This window comes from Bos javanicus, chromosome 8 (assembly GCF_032452875.1).
Source record: "Bos javanicus breed banteng chromosome 8, ARS-OSU_banteng_1.0, whole genome shotgun sequence".
In the NCBI taxonomy this organism is placed as follows: domain Eukaryota; kingdom Metazoa; phylum Chordata; class Mammalia; order Artiodactyla; family Bovidae; genus Bos; species Bos javanicus.
In genome coordinates this window covers 79,014,098-79,030,868 of record NC_083875.1, presented here as the reverse complement: position 1 = coordinate 79,030,868, position 16,771 = coordinate 79,014,098, and the positions used below count along the sequence as shown (strand labels likewise).

Genomic DNA, 16,771 nt, shown 5'->3' with positions numbered 1-16,771 from the left:
AAAATACTTCAATCAGTGCAGAAAGTTCGATTGGACAGAGATGTTCTAGTTATCCAAGATCAAAGTTAAAAATGTCAGGTTATGGAAGGGTGAGCCAGGGGGAATCTTTTACTCTCACTGCTTCAACTGATGAAAATGGCAGGTACCTGCAGTGACCTTACCTAAAATACAGACAGCCAGACAGACAGACAAAGAGCACACCATGCCTTGTGAAAATTCTAGTAATCATGTCACTTTTAGTGTCTCTTTTGGAGGATGTTATTTATTGTAAGACATCATTTTTATTAAATACAGTGTAGTACAAGAGACTTTCCATGTCAGGTTGAGAGAAGCTGGTCACATAATTTACAAACAAAACTTTTTTTTGTTGTTTTTTTAAAGCACTGATATTCTGGTGTCACTTTGAAATCAGCCAAGATGCAGTGGGTCTTAATAAAGCAATGGACCTCCAAAAAGATTGCAAAACAAGAACCAGTAAGTATCAGTACAGAGACGTCACATTAAAAGGAAAATAAAGCAAATGAAAAGAGAGTTTCAAATACCAGGTCACAATTTAAGGGGCAATATATCTTTAGATGTTGAAATGTGTGTGTGTGTGTAGATATGGCCCGGATATATACAAACATCTCTCCATGTACAGAAGCAGATCCAGAGACTGCATCTCTAGGCAGATTTGTGAGGGATAGATAATGATCAATGAATGCAAGGAACAGTATTTCACCATAATTTAGTCATTTGCCCAGGGATTATATATTTAAAATCCACATTTAATTCAAAGACCTCATATTGAAACACTTCCAGGAGTTTTATACATTTTTACAGTAAGACATACAATCTGCAAGATGCAGGCCTTTACATTTCATTTTCTTCAATTATTTTTTTTTCTCCCAATTCAAACCTGTGGCAATTAGCAGCTTTTATTTTGCTTGCTCCTCCAGTATGTTGAACATTCAGCCTTCACTCAGGATCATTTTCATTAAGGTACAGACCAAAGAAATAAACACAGACCTGGCCTAAAATGCATAGACTAAAAAAAATGGCATCTCATGTTTTCCCATTGCGTCTCTTGAGACGAATGTTAAGATGGCAAAGAGTTGCTTGGTTGCTCTTGTGAAATTCACAGTGTTTTGCCTGCAACACATATACATATATATATATATTTTTTTTATTTATTTTTTTGCTTCTCTTTGTGTCTGTGATGAATGGAGCAAAGATATATATAAATAAATAAATACATAAATAAATAAAGGTAAAAGAAAAAAAGGAAAAAAAAATACAAAAACTAAGGATATTCGAGAACCTTTGACTTCTAGCAGCAGTGATCCATTCCAGCCCTGACAACAAGAACATACCCCTTCATATTTCTATCCAAGTCCGTCCCACTGTGGATGTGTTAGAATATCATTTGCTGTCTCAACCTCAGAGTCTCTGCACCCTACCATCACGAATTGGGAAGAAACTGCTTTAACTGCTCACTTAGCCATCTGAGGAGTTGGGTCTCTGGCATTCCCCCCATGAGATTTTCTGTAACAGTGATATATAGGACCAAACTGAAGCTCATCATGGGAAACAAAAAGTCCTCAAATGGGGGAAAAAAGGGAAAGAAAGAGCAAGAGAATTGAGGCTATGTGTGTCTGTAGTCATTTATTTAATTAGATACATGATTTAATGTTATTGGTATTATAGAAGGTCCAATGTAAAAAGGGAAAAGCTTAAAAAAAAGAAAAAGAAGTCTATTCCTGACCAGGGGACCCTGTCGTTACGGTTCTTTGCAAAGGCCAGCGTTGTATACCGTTGTCTCTTGTGTTCCGCTAGGATGTGGGAATTCACCTTGCAGAGGGGTCTTGGATCTCACCACTGGCCTTCAGGACACTGGGTTCCCTACACTCCAGTGCTCTTCTGGAGTGCTTGGCCTCTGAAAACAAGTGTAAAGGGGTTTCAGTGGGACAGGTGAGCATAATACAAATAAATGTGCAAAAGGATTAAAAAAAATAAATTTTCCTTTTCTGGAACTTTACATAAGAAGATCTATTTCCAGCTGCATTTTCCTTTGCAAAGAGCCAGAAAAAAGGACTCAATGAAGTGGGATGGCTTCGATTCAGTTGTTATGGGAAGCGCATTATCTTAAATATGTCTCCCACCCATGCAGTACTGCACAGAGTTGAAAAGTGTAATGGGGTCCTAGCCACATGGAGAAGGGAAGCACTACCAGCAACATGACATTAAAAAGGTTTTGGTTATTCAGCAGATTTTAAGCAAATTATTCATATTGCACCCTACTCATAATTATGTCTATTACTGTGTGCCTATAAATTTATACATAAGCTCACAAACACACTATACACGTGCGTTTGTCTATGTATAAATCAAGTATTTATAACACACATATAAATACGTGGAAATATCACAGGGAGCGCTGATGTGAACACATAATGTGAATTCTGATATCATCTTTTATAGCCTAGTTCAAAATGTTTCCTAAATAAGCCTGATTATGACATTGGTTCAGTGTGCAAAGGTTTATCTGAAGCTATGAACATGGTTATATATCATGAGATCTCAGCTGCTTGCATCTCACATAATTCATTTTGCTCTTCTAATTTCATATCCTACTTCATGAATTTGTTAGCCAGCTTTCTCTTTCATACAGTTTGTTTATATATGAGAGTCTCTCGTGGACCAAATCATGAACTTCAGAGTCAAGAGTACTTAGATTAAGTCCCAGGGGTGCCTGGAGAGTTCTAGCATGTCATTTAACTTCTCCAAGTCTCAATTTCCTCACCTCTAAAAAATGGGAATAATTTGTCACCGTATGTGAAAAAAAATGCTTGGGAAACTATGAAACAATGTATAAATGGAAACAACTGTCAGGCCAAGTTCAGGCTAGAGAACTGGGTTTGTCACCGCTCTTGTCGTTTTTAATGCATCTGATGGTAGGCCCCATTCTGTGACCTTTGCGCTGCTGAATTAGGTTGGCCCTTTTCTTAACATTATAAGCACGAGAAGAGAGGATTCTGGAGGAACAAGGGTGGAGACTCGAAGATGGTTTGTGTTTCGTTCGGCTACTTTAAAAGCAATCTGGGATCCTTTCAATGTGAGACGTCTCTGCAGTCAGTACATACTCTTGAGACAACAGAGGAAAAAAATTAATAATAAGCAGCAATATAAATAACTATAAAACTTTGCACTTGCATAGAACCTTTCATTTCAAGACCTTGAGGGAGTCAGAAGGTAAGGAAAATTTTTTTTTTTTTTTGCTTTTTTCCTTCAGAGGAAAACACAACACTGAAAGGGGAGGGGAATGCTTCCCTCCTCTCATCTGCTTTAAACAAATCCTTGTTCCAAAACTGCACAGCCCTCCTTTAATCTGAACCCTTCGAGTATTACCTCCTTTGCTCTCTGTTAAAATCAAACAAGTAACTTGCAGCTTCTTCCCCCAGAGCAGCTGGCCAGTTGCACAGAATGACAAACCTGTGGAGGTTTTCAGGTCATTGCTGATGAAATCTAGAGAAGTTTGATACAAACCTGCCTCTTCTTACTGCTTCACAGGGTGCCACAGTGTTTTAACAGTACTGTGGGTCCTTAATAGGATATATACATGCAGGTATATATCATGGAGATATGGCTTTCATTATATTATTATGTGTGTTCTGGAGGGTTTTTTGTCACCAACCAAGAGAACAACAATTCAGCTCCCATGTCTCACAGGCCAGTGCAGAACTTGAAAGGACTATGGGGTTTGTCTTGTCCAACCCCCTTCATTCGACAGCAGATACTACTGGGTTTCCTTTCGTTCTCTGTTAACAGATACTTTTGATTTTTTGAGAACTGGCTTTCAATGCCTATAATGGAAAATAAGGTGCTCCAGTAATTAAGGGCACAAGCAAAACCTAAACAGAGCACTTGCACCTTCAGAAACAAACATGAAATAAAATGACCTAAGTTGAATTCAAATCACTCCCTTTCAATCTGGCTTGTATTATAAAGATGCCAAGTTAGCAAAATTCCCCTCACAGAGGGTAGCAAGTTTTCTTGAGGAACAGAAAAAATTTTCTTCCTTGGTATAAGTGATCACCCAGGTCACTGTAAATTTCTATTTAAATTTACAACCTCTTTTTGCAAAACCTGTGACTATGCCCAGAAGCACACCTCCAAAGCTCAGTCTGGGCATAGCCCCCCATTGGTATGCTGTGCCTAATTTTTACTTTTTTAAAATGCAGTGAAAAGAACAAAACGGCTTATTGACAATGGAGTACATTTAGAATGAAACCACTCTCCCAACCAGAGCCCAGAGCAAGGTCTCAGCCTGTGTACACTGAACATCAATGCCTGTGATACCCCCAGGGTGGGTGAGGTTTCCTCTCCCTTGGGGGTTGATTTTCCCCTTCCCCCAGCCCCACAGTGAGTGGGATGTCATTGAGGATATCCAAGTTTCAGGGTCCGTATTTGTTAACAACCCATCACCACCATATGACCCAGAGACATTTATACTCAGCTGATGAATTCAATTAGCTTCCCATAATTATTTAAGTTATACCTTTTACGGATCTGCTCTACATATCGGGGCACGATGTCTGGAGTGGTAGTTTATGCACACAAGGTATTAATTGACGAAGACCATGCACAGTTTTGCTTGCACAGTTGGATGGATGGGTGGGGTGGAGGGCAGGGGTCGAAGGAAGTGCTGTCTGTAAAGTTCAGTGTAAGAGAAACTTGCCTCCGAGTTTAGAGCTTGTCCTCTCTTTTCCAAGTCCTTGGCTTTCCCATCTGACCCTGAAATGATCTCTGGACGAGAATCCACCTCAACTTGACAAAGGCTCCGTGGATAACACTCGGCAAAACAAACCAGTGCCATCACCATGGCCTACAAGATGAGACTGTCGGAACGTGTTGTGTGCCATCTTGCCTCCCAGAAGCCATATTTTCTCTGTACTACACTCTAGCATTTCCGGTGATGGGAAAAGAATAGTCCATGGCACAGAGTTCAACAGTCTTTATACTCCTCAGAAAGGTCCTTGGGGGAAGGTGCCCGATACATTCCTCCCAGCTACCAGTGGCTGGGTTTTCTTAAGTTGAAACTGACGCCAGTAGATTCCAATGGTTGTCTTTGTTCTTCCCATACTGTGGTTTATAATAAATCTTCTTTCTCTCTGGTCTTAATCTCCCATAGATAAAGGCTTCCCAAATTGAACACAAGTTTTCCTTTTTCATACACAGGCTTAAGTCATCCCAAAACAATAAGAACAGTAATAATAATAATAAATAAATAGAAGTGAATCCATAGAAACTCTCGGTGTCTGTACAGCAAAAGTGACAAAGTTTAAGTCAAATATTTGTTTTCCCTTTTTTTCATCCACATCAAAGGCAGGAATACAACAAGGCATTGTTAGTTGTGGTGGGCAAACTGGAGTGTCTGCTGATATAACAAATTAGGTTTGTTAAGGCCTTTGTCTATGCAGAGTTAATAGTAATGCAGAAGCCAGATTGATTAAAAAAGAAAAGGTGAGGTTGTAAAGCAAGGAAGACAAAAAATAAAGGGAAAAAAACCCCCAAACTAGAGAATAAACCAAGGGAGATGGAAAGAGAGAAAGAGAATGCTAAAAAGAAGTCCATACTGTGTCTACAGGTGGAGAAGTACACGTTGCTTCCCTCGGAAAGCTTCTCGGTGTCTTTGTTGTTAATACTGTCAGAGCAAAGAACAGCGGATTGATGGCATCGAGCGGCAGTTAAAAGACGTTCATCCTCTCGGCCCAACTGAGGAAGTGCTTTGGGAAGGACTGGTCTGGGGGAATGGACCCTACCCTAGAATATCCAGGTAGACTGGGGATGCCTTGGCTAAGTTCTGAAGGAGGGTGTGGATGCCCTTGATGTTCTTCCTCATATGGGGCTCTCGCTGCCAGCACCCCAGCATCAGCTCGTAGACTTCCTGGGGGCATGTTCGAGGTCGCTGCAGGACTCGGCCCTGAGTGATGCATTCTATCACCTGCATGGAGTAGAGCACAGAGACAGGGTCAGACCAGAGGAAAAACAATGTGGATGCAATAAATGTCAGTGCAAAGAGAGGGTTACTTTAAAGAAACCCACTTAGTGTTTCTTTTTCTTTTCAGAAGAGAACAATTGTTCTAGGTTTGCATATCATGATTAACTTGATGGGTTCATATCCATTTTTCAAGTCACACTGATTTCACCAAAGTGGTGGAGAAATAATTTATCTAGATGGAACCCTCCCAAACCACACCCTGGAATTCCAATGGGTTTCAGTTGTACTGGCCTGAGATGGAACCAGGGTCACTTTTGTGCCAGGGAGTCCCAGGGTACAGAAATTAGCAGTCATTTTGGATAATGGCATTGGATAAAGACAGACTTGGACCTGAAGAAGTGAGGTGCCTGACCAAGAAGTAATGTTTAAATATAGACATAATTGCAAAAGGATTAGAAAAGAAAAACAAAATGCTTGAGTTTTTCACTAGAAGTAATGTACCAGTGAAATGTGCAAAAAAGGAGAGAAGCTTGAAAGCTTCTTGGAATAATACCAAAAAGCTAGCTGGACTCTCAGGGTGCCAAAATGCCACATCTGCTATCAATTTCCTAGATGAACAGCACGGAATGACTCCTGGATCCCCGCGCCAGAGAATCACAGGCACATCAGCAAATGCTGTGCTTTTCTCTTTCCAGACTCTTACGTTTGGAGAGTGACCATGATACTTAGGTACATGGCAGGCCATGGGGAGGTGCTGCTCCCAACAAAGCCACAGGGACGCCACAGGAGAGCATTTCCTGGCTTCCAGCCCAGGGATATCTTTCAGTGTTCGTCTTCTAGGCATCTTGGTGCTGCTCACCACACACGCACCTCGTTGTTCGACAGCTGGTACCAGGGCTGTTTCCCGTACGTGAAGATCTCCCACAACACGACCCCTAGGCTCCAGACGTCACTTTCGGTGGTGAACTTCCTGTACATGATGCTCTCTGGGGGCATCCAGCGAATGGGCAGCATTGTGTGGCCACCAACCTGGCAGAAAAGGGGTAAGCAGGATGGCATCAGTCACCTGAAAACCAAGTTCCCATCATCAGGGGAAAAAGTGTGGAAGGGAGATGGGGTGCATTTTTTCCCTTTATTTGTATTTATTAATTTTAACTGTTTATAAGGCATAAGGGAAATACAATTTATCATCTCAAGCAACAGAGACAGAGGGCAAAGAGTGGTCAAAGTATTTTTTCTCATACTGTTTGCAATTCTCTTTCTCAAAACTATATAGGGGCAGAGATGGTGACTGGGTGGATATTCATCTTGTATAAAACACAAATGCACATACTTTCTGGTATGAGAATGACTTGATTGTCTAATTAACAAGATAACTTTGGCCAAGATAATGAGGGTTCAGGATCCAAAATGACCCACCAAGGGACTCTGTTTCCTTAGCAAAGCCACAGCTTCCTTATGCTTTAAACTGTCAGGAGATCACACAGAGCTGTCTTGAACATCCTTGTCACAACCCAGCAATGGTCAGGGCTGAAATGACTATTCCCATTTTACAGATGAGGCAACTGAGGTTCAGGTTGCTATGGACACAAAGAAATCAGGTCTTTGAGTTCAAGACTTTACTATGGCACTTCAACTGAAGTGATTTACAAAAGTAAATTGGTAAGTATGTAATAGGGAAGAACATTTTGTATTCTATTACAAGTTAATCACTAAAGGGATGCTGCGTATAAGCTTAAATTATATGTAATGGCCCATCTCTGGGAATCCTGCTTCCCAGCTAATGAGCATTAAGCTAAAATACCTTTGTTTAATTCACAGGAAACATCCCGACCAGGCCCTTCCTCCACTGCTGGGAGGAAGAATTTAACACACCCCTCCAGAGGCAGATGGGAACCAGGAAATGCTTGACTTTATCCCCTCCCCTCTTAGTATAAAAAAGTCTGAATTTTAACACAGGCAAGACGGCTCTTTGGGGCATGAGCCTGCCATCTTCCTGGTCTGCTGGCCTTCTGAATAAAGTGGTTATTCCTTGCCCCAACGACTCATATCTCGATTATTGGCCCGCAGTGCAATGAGGAGTGCAAGCTTAAACTCAGAGACAAGTATGGGTCTTGAAAAGCCCATTTTAGTAAAAACGCCAAGGCTGAGGCATTACACGGCAACAGCATTAGCACAGGTGAAGAAAACTTTGACCAAAGAGATTTATTATTTCCTACTTCCTGGAGAAAATGTAAGAATTCCATGTATAGGCTTGTAGCCCATCAAGGCTATTTGATTTTTGAACCGAGATCAGATTTATGCACCATCGGCCTGTGGGTGCAGGTCCCACTTTTCATGCTGGTGAACCCCAGCACTACCTGCCCAAATGCCAAGCGGACACTGGGGCAGTGGTTGCGTTCATAGGACTTCAGGAATTAGACTCCCCCGACAACTGCCAGCCCCTGAGTTCTGAGACCAATGCCACATAGAGTTTCTGCCCAATTACAATTCTCAGTGTCCCTTGGACAGCAAGGAGATTAAATCAGTCAATCCTAAAGAAAATTAACCCTGAATATTCATTGGAAGGACTGATGCTGAAGCTGAAGCTCCAATACTTTGGCCACCTGATGTAAAGAGTTGACTCTGGAAAAGACCCTGATGTTGGGAAAGACTGAAGGTAGAAGGAGAAGGGGACAACAGAGGATGAGATGGTTGGGTGGCATCACTGACTCGATGGACATGACTTTGAGCAAACTCCAGGAGATAGTAAAGGACAGGGAGGCCTGAAGTGCTGCAGTCCGTGGGGTCGAAAAGAGTCTGACACAACCAAGCAACAACAATAATAATTCTCATTTCTGACTCATTAAGGGAAGAAAATGGACTAACAGTGCCTAAAAAATGCTGCTCCACTCTGAAGTCCAAGGAGTGGAGAGTGTCAGAGATGTCTAATTTGTTGGTAATTTCAAATGATGCTCTTATTAGCAAAGAAAGTGCACATGTGAAAGGGTGCCCTCCTTTCTCTGTACGAAAAATACGGGTGTGACAAGCGGAGACGTAACTTGCCGGCACAGGGTTAGGGTGCCCCTGTAGTTTCACTCTTCAGGGTTTAAATGCATCCAAAGTTCAGGTGCTGAGTGTGGGCTTGTTGCCTTCCATCAGATTTCAATTTCATCACTCTTTCCTCCTTCTGCAGGGGCAGGCAGTCACTGGTAAATGACACTGATTTCCCTCATGGAGCTGCCTGGACATGCCTGTAAGTGATAATGGTACTCACCACCAGGGTTGATGTCCAAAACACAACCTGTACAACCCAGGTTGAGCAGAAGGGATGCTGGTGGTCACAGTGGGACAGCCACGTGGGCATGTTTCTGGCTGGTGGATATCCACTCAGCTCTGCAACCCTGAAACCCCATGTACCCAGGACTTTGGGAAAGGAAATCTACCAACATTTTCAGATACTTACAAACACTGGGACACCAAGCTGGTATGGGCCCCCAGGTGCTGGCAGCCCACACCCCAGCACCAATGTGGGAGGCAGTGTGGGGAGCTACGTGGTGCAGAGTGACATGGAGTGAGAGGTCTCTGCCTAGCTTTTTAGTGAAAAGACATAATTCTATCTTGTATGGGGATAGAGAAATTATTGAAATTGAAATATTGAAATTAGAATTAGAAAAATGTTGAAATCAGATAATGCATGCTCAGTTGCTTCAGTTGTGTCTGACTCTTTGTGATCCCATTGATTGTAGCCTGCCAGATTCCCCTGTCCATGGGATTCTCCAGGCAAGAATACATCCAATGAATAGTTGATCTGTGGTAGCAATGGCAGTTGCTGGTAGCAATTCCAGTACTCTTGCCTGGAAAATCCCTTGGACGGAGGAGCCTGGTAGGCTGCAGTCCATGGGGTCACTAGAGTCGGACACGACTGATGCGACTTAGCAGCAGCAGCAGTAAAGAGAAGACAGGGAAATCCTGTCTTCTCCATAATATCCATAATTATGGACCAATGTGGTGTTCTTTTGGCTACTTCACCCTCAAAGTATTAAGAGCTAGCTCTCCACACCTGCTCTTAGGTCAGGGTCTTCCCAGATGGCACAGTGGTAAACAACCCGCCTGCCAGTGCAGGAGACATGGGTTCATTCCCTGGGTGGAGAAGATCTCCTGGAGGAGCAAATGGCCAGTATTCTTGCCTGGAAAATTCCATGGACAGCAGAGCCTGGAGGGCTAGAGTCCATGGAGTTGCAAAGAGTTGGACACAACTGAGCGTGCACACACACACACACATACACACACACACACACACTCTCTCCACATGTGTTCCTAGGTCAGAGGTGTCAAATATACCATAATCTGTAACCCTCCTTATTTCTTGGAGATCCACAATGAACAGAATTCCCTTGAAGTGTCCCAGGAGTTTGGCAGAAAGAATAGATTTAACTTTGTTTAACTTAGTGAACTGAATTAATTTAAATGTGTTTTGTAGGGGAGAAAGAGAGAGAAAGAGCCACTTACATACATTCCTAGAACTAGACAGTAAAAATCCCACTTTGGGACACATTAAACTATGAAGATGGCAGCTTTTGTATTCTTTGTGTGTTCCCAGCTGTGGTGCAGTGGATAATACTCAACTCATGACTTTAGATGGGGGCCAAAAGGTCCAGACTTCCAGCTGTAAAGTAAGTCCTGGGGGTACAATGTACAGCATGGTGACTATAGTAAATAATACTATATTGCATATTCGAAAGTAGATCCTGAGAGTTTTCCTCACAACAACAAATTTGACCTATATTAAGTAGACAACTATTAACTAGATTTATTCTGTGGTGACCATTTTGCAGTACATCAATTAGTTATGTTGTATAAGTATAGAAGGGCTTCCCTGGTGGCTCAGTCAGTAAAGAATCTGCTGCAATGCCGGAGGCTGCCTGCAATGCAGGAGACCAGGGTTCAGTTCCTGGGTCAGGAAGATCCCCTGGGGAAGGAAATGGCAACCCACTCCAGTATTCTTACCTGGGAAATCCCATGGACAGAGGAGCCTGGTAGGCTACAGTCTTGGGGTTGCAAGAGTCAGGCATAAATAAGCAACTAAACCACCAGACAAATAGAATGCGTATACTTCAATTTAAAAAGCAAAATAGGGAATTCCCTGGTGGTCCAGTGGTTAAGACCCTGCACTTAAAAAGCAAAATAGGGAATTCCCTGGTGGTCCAGTAGTTAAGACCCTGCACTTTCACTGCAAGGGGCACAGGTTTGATCCCTGGTCTGGGAACTAACCCACATGCGACAAATGAAATGCTGGGCTCCAATACATACTACTCCATATACTATTTCCTAGCTGGATAAACTTAACCAGTTGCCAAACCTCTCTGTGTCCTAGTTTTTTCAACTATAAAATGTGGGTAACAAAGAATATATACCTCCTAGGGTTATCATAAGGAGAAGGCAATGGCACCCCACTCCAGTACTTTTGCCTGGAAAATCCCATGGATGGAGGAGCCTGGTGAGCTGCAGTCCATGGGGTCACTAAGAGTCGGACACAACTGAGCGACTTCACTTTCACTTTTCACTATCATGGATTGGAGAAGGAAATGGCAACCCACTCCAGTGTTCTTGCCTGGAGAATCCCAGGGACGGAGGAGCCTGGTGGGCTACCGTCTATGGAGTTGCACAGAGTCAGACACAACTGAAGCAACGCAGCAGCAGCAGGGTTATCATAAGCTAAATACTCAAGCAGACAATATTTGTGAGGGCTCTTTATGAATTTTAATGCACTACATTATTTCTAGGTGTTGCTTCTTTCTCTGGAGCCTTTATTATCTTATTCTCTCAGTGGGAAGCAGCCATTCTAGATACATTAAGAAGAGTCAACACTACTGGTTTCCCACGGAGGGCGGTCACGTCCTCCCTCTGCAGTGACCAGTACTGTAGGGCACCTCTCATTACAACCACTTCTCTCACAGGTTCTCTGTCCTGTGTTGCTCATAGCCAAAGAAAAGGCTCCTGTGTCCTTTAACGGAGGAAAAAAAAAAGGATTCAAACTTTGATTTACATGTTTTCCCATCTGATCATTTATTTTACACTTGCAGTCTCTTTGGGACAGATTTTTCACTCTAATGTTTCCAAGAACCCCCTCTGAGATTTCACACATGCCATTATAAATAATGCTTTCCTTGTTCTAATGTCAAATGGGCCAGTGGTGGGAGCTTCTAATAAAAGTTCAGACAGGGTTCACGAGTTTTCTAAACCCACTTAGAACATATCTGAGTATTTGTTTTGCCACCTTTTCTCAGGAGTTTGGATCATGTCACAAAAGTGGCCCCCCAAAAATAAAAAGAAAGAGCCACCCTGGTTACAGAATACCGTCGCATTCCAGTCACAGTCACCGGGTGGTTTTGGATCTCACAACACCACATACTGTGCAGCAACAAACACAATGAGGTATTTGTCCTGTATTGTGCAACTTGGCAGTTGGCCCTCACACTCTTGCTTAAATATTTGTGAGATGGAAAGTGATCCCAAGTATGACATGGGGAGTCAGAACTGCTGCTCTGATTGCCAGACACACGGTGGTGCCAGGAGAGACCTTCCAGTGATCAACCTTGGTCAGGAATGTGCTCTTCACTAAATGTACCAGAAGGAGCTGATACAACATGGGAAAATCCACTTAACTGGAGAGCTGACTTGGCTTACAGTTTTTATTTTCCTCAACCCAAGAGACTGGAATTTTCGCTCTGTAATTAACCACTTGCCACTACTTTCCCACCATAATCATCTGTCACCACACAGCAGCTTACCTTTACAAAGAATTTCTGCTCAGTGGTTTGATTTGAGCCCAGTAATTACCCTCTTGAGTAGACATCGGCTTGCCTTCATATTATAAATAATGCCCCTAAATTCAGAGAGTTGGAGTGGCTTATCTAGAGCCATACACATAACCCCTCCCCCAGGACACCCTGTGGCTCATTCTGATGGCTCACTTTGTGTTTCAGGCTTCTGCAATCTCCAGTTCATGCCCTGAATTCAGCCAGCAAACAGCTGTGGCTCCTCACCCAGGCCAAACCTACTCATGCCTTTTGGAAAGTTTGATCTATTTTTCTACCTGCTCTGGAATGTCTCTTAAAGACAAGTTCAAGTTCCATCACTTCAAGGAACTTATCCTCCCTGCTATAGCTCAGCAATATTTCTAAGTGCCAGGGAACCCAGCACCCCTTAGCACAGCTCTGGTAATACTGAGGGCACTCCCTATTCTTGCTAATGGATCACATGCCCAAGAGGGAAGGCTGCCGATCACTTAACGGCTGGCAAGGCTTGGGGGGCATTGGTTGGTAAGCAGACCATGTCTTCGAGTTTCTTCTGAGTGTTGATATTTGGGGAGGAATTTTCAATATGTTCCTTCAAAGAGATCAGCATTCAGTAATTTCCCATCCATTTGCCAATAACTTCTCTAAACTCGTCATAGAACTGCCCTTAGATTAAATGGTTGGAAACTGCCTAACCTAATAGACACCCCAAATAAGAACCATTCAGTGAAATTCAAAACTTCTTAATAAAATGTAATCCAAAATACTGGTATTCACAGGGAGTATAAAAACTCTTTAAGCCGTGTATGAAATCCCATTCATTCCTCTGTACATCCTATACATTAATGTACAATTCTGTACATTACCATCTGTACAGTAGATGGGGGAGTCTATGGTGCAGACTTTGTGCTAGTTGATCTGGGAGTGAAGTTTAGGAAGATGTCATAATGAATAACATGAGGGAATGTTGCTCTGTAAGATGCTGACTGACATCTCATATCCTCTGAAGTTGGAGAAAAAGGACAGAGCCTTAGACTTGGAAAGTTAAATGATGGAAAAGGAAAGACTGGCTGGCCATCAAGGCTGCTAATCATTGTGACTTGCTTAAATCAGTGAAGCTAATCAGAACAATGTCTGGAGCCAGTGTCCATAAAGGGAAAAAAAAAATTCCATACTGCCTAAAGTAAATCAAGTTATGGAAAATAATGGATTCTGTCATTAAAACATCTATGAAAAGAACTGTTTGTTTGGTTCTAAATATTTATTTCTATGACACCTCATAATTTTGATGGTGACATGTATATAGGATGATCTGGTGAAAAAAGTAAACTGTTCTTGGAGAAACACCTAGACCTGAGCATCCTTTAAATCTATGTGTTTGAAAGGTGTTTGAACAACAAATCCTGGACAAAATCCTAAAAGGGCCTTCGTAACTGTCTTGTGTCAGAAATCAATAATTTTACTATTTTTAAATCAACTTGCACACATCCAATCAGTTTAACTACAATATTTATTTCTTACCCAAGAAATACTCTTTGGGTACATACTCTTTGGTCACTAGGTTATAGATTGTGGAAATTTCCCCATCGCTTAACGTGCAATGGGTTTATTTTTCTACACTGGCAAACTAGGATTTAGGAAGGTCAAAGAACTTGCTGAGCAAGTGGAGACATGAATTGGTGACCAGCAGCAATAATAATCCACTATTTTTTGGAGCTTAGGTTCTTTCTTATTTTTTTTTTTAACAAACACACAAAGTATCTTTATCCCTGGTACAAGTTGAAGAGGAATATGCGATCTGTTTTCCAGGTACACTGGTTGATGAGAGGAGGTAACAAGCATAGCTCTCATTCTCCTGTTGAGCGTCACGTAAAACTCATCTACCACCTTCCTTGCTCCCTCACTGTCTCCTCTTCTCTGACAGCATCTATTTTAGTGTGGATCCTCCCACTCTATCTCTGAGTCCCTTGCTCTGAATCGTCTCTCAAATTTCACTTGTCTAGTCCCCTTTCAAATGCCAACATTGCCCTTTGTTTTGCCTAATTCTTTTATCTCCCAAAGCATCATTCTTGTCCTCCCCACAGCTCATTCTCCAACCACAGTGATGCTTACTCTCCCCTCTGTGAATCTCAGAGGCATGGTGGCAGGCTGGAGCCCCTCTATAGATCCAAAGCAAGCGCCCAGCTGGCTTTGTAAAGGTGAATTTAAAGGCGAATAAAGTGGGTCAATGGTAAAGAAGAATCTGCCTGCCAACACAAGAGATGTGGGTCCATTCCCCTGGTTGGGAAGATCCCCTGGAGAAGGAAAGGGCAACCCACTCCAATGCTGGGAAATCCCATGGACAGAGGAGCCTGGTGGGCTGTGGTCAATGGGGTCACAAAGACTTGGACATGATTTAGCAACTAAACAACAACAACACAGCTAATGTGGGACCTTCTAAACTCAAGGAGCAAAGATCAACGATGCCTGGGAGGCCACGTTCAACTTGTGGTCTTTAGTGAGTGAGTGATAACTCATTTGGAAGCCAAACATTTTACTCCCTTAGAAACAGGCAGGCCAAAGGCCAAGCCCCATTAAGGGATGATTAGCTGTCAGAGGCTTTTGGCTGCATTAAATATTGAAGAAACTCCTAGATCTCCTGATCACACTCTACACCCACTTGCTTTGTTTCTGCAGTTTCTCCTGAGCTGTTCCTTAAAAATTCATGATATCTGTAAATTTTAAGAAATAGTTGGACCTTATGTATTTATTTATTATGTACTGCATCTGTAATAGGAAGTTAAAAAAAAGAGAGAGAGAAACAATTTGTGCAAAATCTTCTCCTTGGAGAACTTGGGACTGCTGTGGTCAGACTGTGAATACTTTATGACCATATCCAGGATCACATCTCCTATTACAAAGAGTGATGGCTGCTTTTGTGGTGTGTGGCTACCAAACCAGAGGATACTTCGTGGGAAGTGATTCAGCCCTTCCTAGATGTTGTGAGTGAACAGAGCTCCATGAACACAGCCATGAATGAATGGGGTCAGGAGGAGTGCCGGGGATAACCTGGTCACCCTCTCTCTTCCAGTGGGAAATGATTATTGCCTCACCTGAAATCGCTGTCACTTACAGCCTAGAAAATCTTCCATTATCTTTTATCAATCTGGTCATAGAGGGTGTGACACTAATTTCAAGTCAAGTGGTTTCTGGGTTAGTCAAAATATTTTCTGAATATTTTTTCCCAATGAGAATTCGTTTTGTCTTTGTTCACCATGAAATAATAATATAAATAGTGGGGAAATCCCTTCTGTTTGTATACATTTTCTGCTTTTTCATAGCACTTCCATATCTATTAATTGTATAATAATGGTACATACCTCAGAATATGGTTGTGAAGATTCAACGAGTTGATATTAGAAAAGCTTCGTGGTGCCACAGTGTGATACCATTTGTATGACATTCTTGAGAAGATAGAACTATAGGCCTAGAAAACCTATGGTTGTCAGGGCCTGGGAATTTGGGTGGGAGCTTGTCTTACAGATGTATGAGGGAATTGAGGGTGGTGATGACAACGTTTTGAACTCTGATTGTGGTGGCAGTTAAATGACTGTTTGCCAAAACTCACAACTGTACACTAAAAAAGGTGAATTTAACTATATGTCATAAAGCTCTCAGGATAACACCTGGTACACATTAATAACAAAAGTTCAAAACATATTAGCTGTTGTTACACTAAGAATTTGATTTCCTGGTAATCTTCTGGGGTAAGCCAAGCATGTCCTTTCATCTCAGTTTAAGAGATGAGGAATCTCCGGTCCCAGAGGCAATGTGACCTACCAGAGACCACACAGGTTAGAAGGCAGAGTCTACACCAGGACCCGTCTCTCCAGAAACATTCTGCCTCCAGTCTGATATGGAGTCAGACTCAGGGCTAGGAAAGGCTCTCTGCATTCACTTGCTGAGGCTGCCATAACAAAATGCCATGGACTGGGGAGCTAAAACAAGACATTTATTTTCTCACAGTACTAGA

The 16,771-nt window shown here is 42.2% G+C and overlaps 1 protein-coding gene across 3 annotated transcripts in view; it reads right to left on the bottom strand.

Annotated features, from left to right (window-relative positions):
- Positions 1-242: 242 nt before the first annotated feature.
- The window catches only part of NTRK2 (neurotrophic receptor tyrosine kinase 2), a 407,230-nt gene continuing 390,701 nt past the window's right edge, over positions 243-16,771 (bottom strand). For 2 of the 3 annotated variants that reach the window (XM_061426053.1, XM_061426054.1), the window contains 2 exons: positions 6,851-7,009; positions 243-5,983 (listed from right to left, as the gene is read on the bottom strand). In XM_061426053.1, the coding sequence (XP_061282037.1) occupies positions 5,798-5,983; positions 6,851-7,009 (345 nt within the window). In that variant the 3' untranslated portion in view covers positions 243-5,797. The remainder of the gene's footprint in view (positions 5,984-6,850; positions 7,010-16,771) is intronic. The other variant, XR_009738137.1, reaches the window with a different exon arrangement.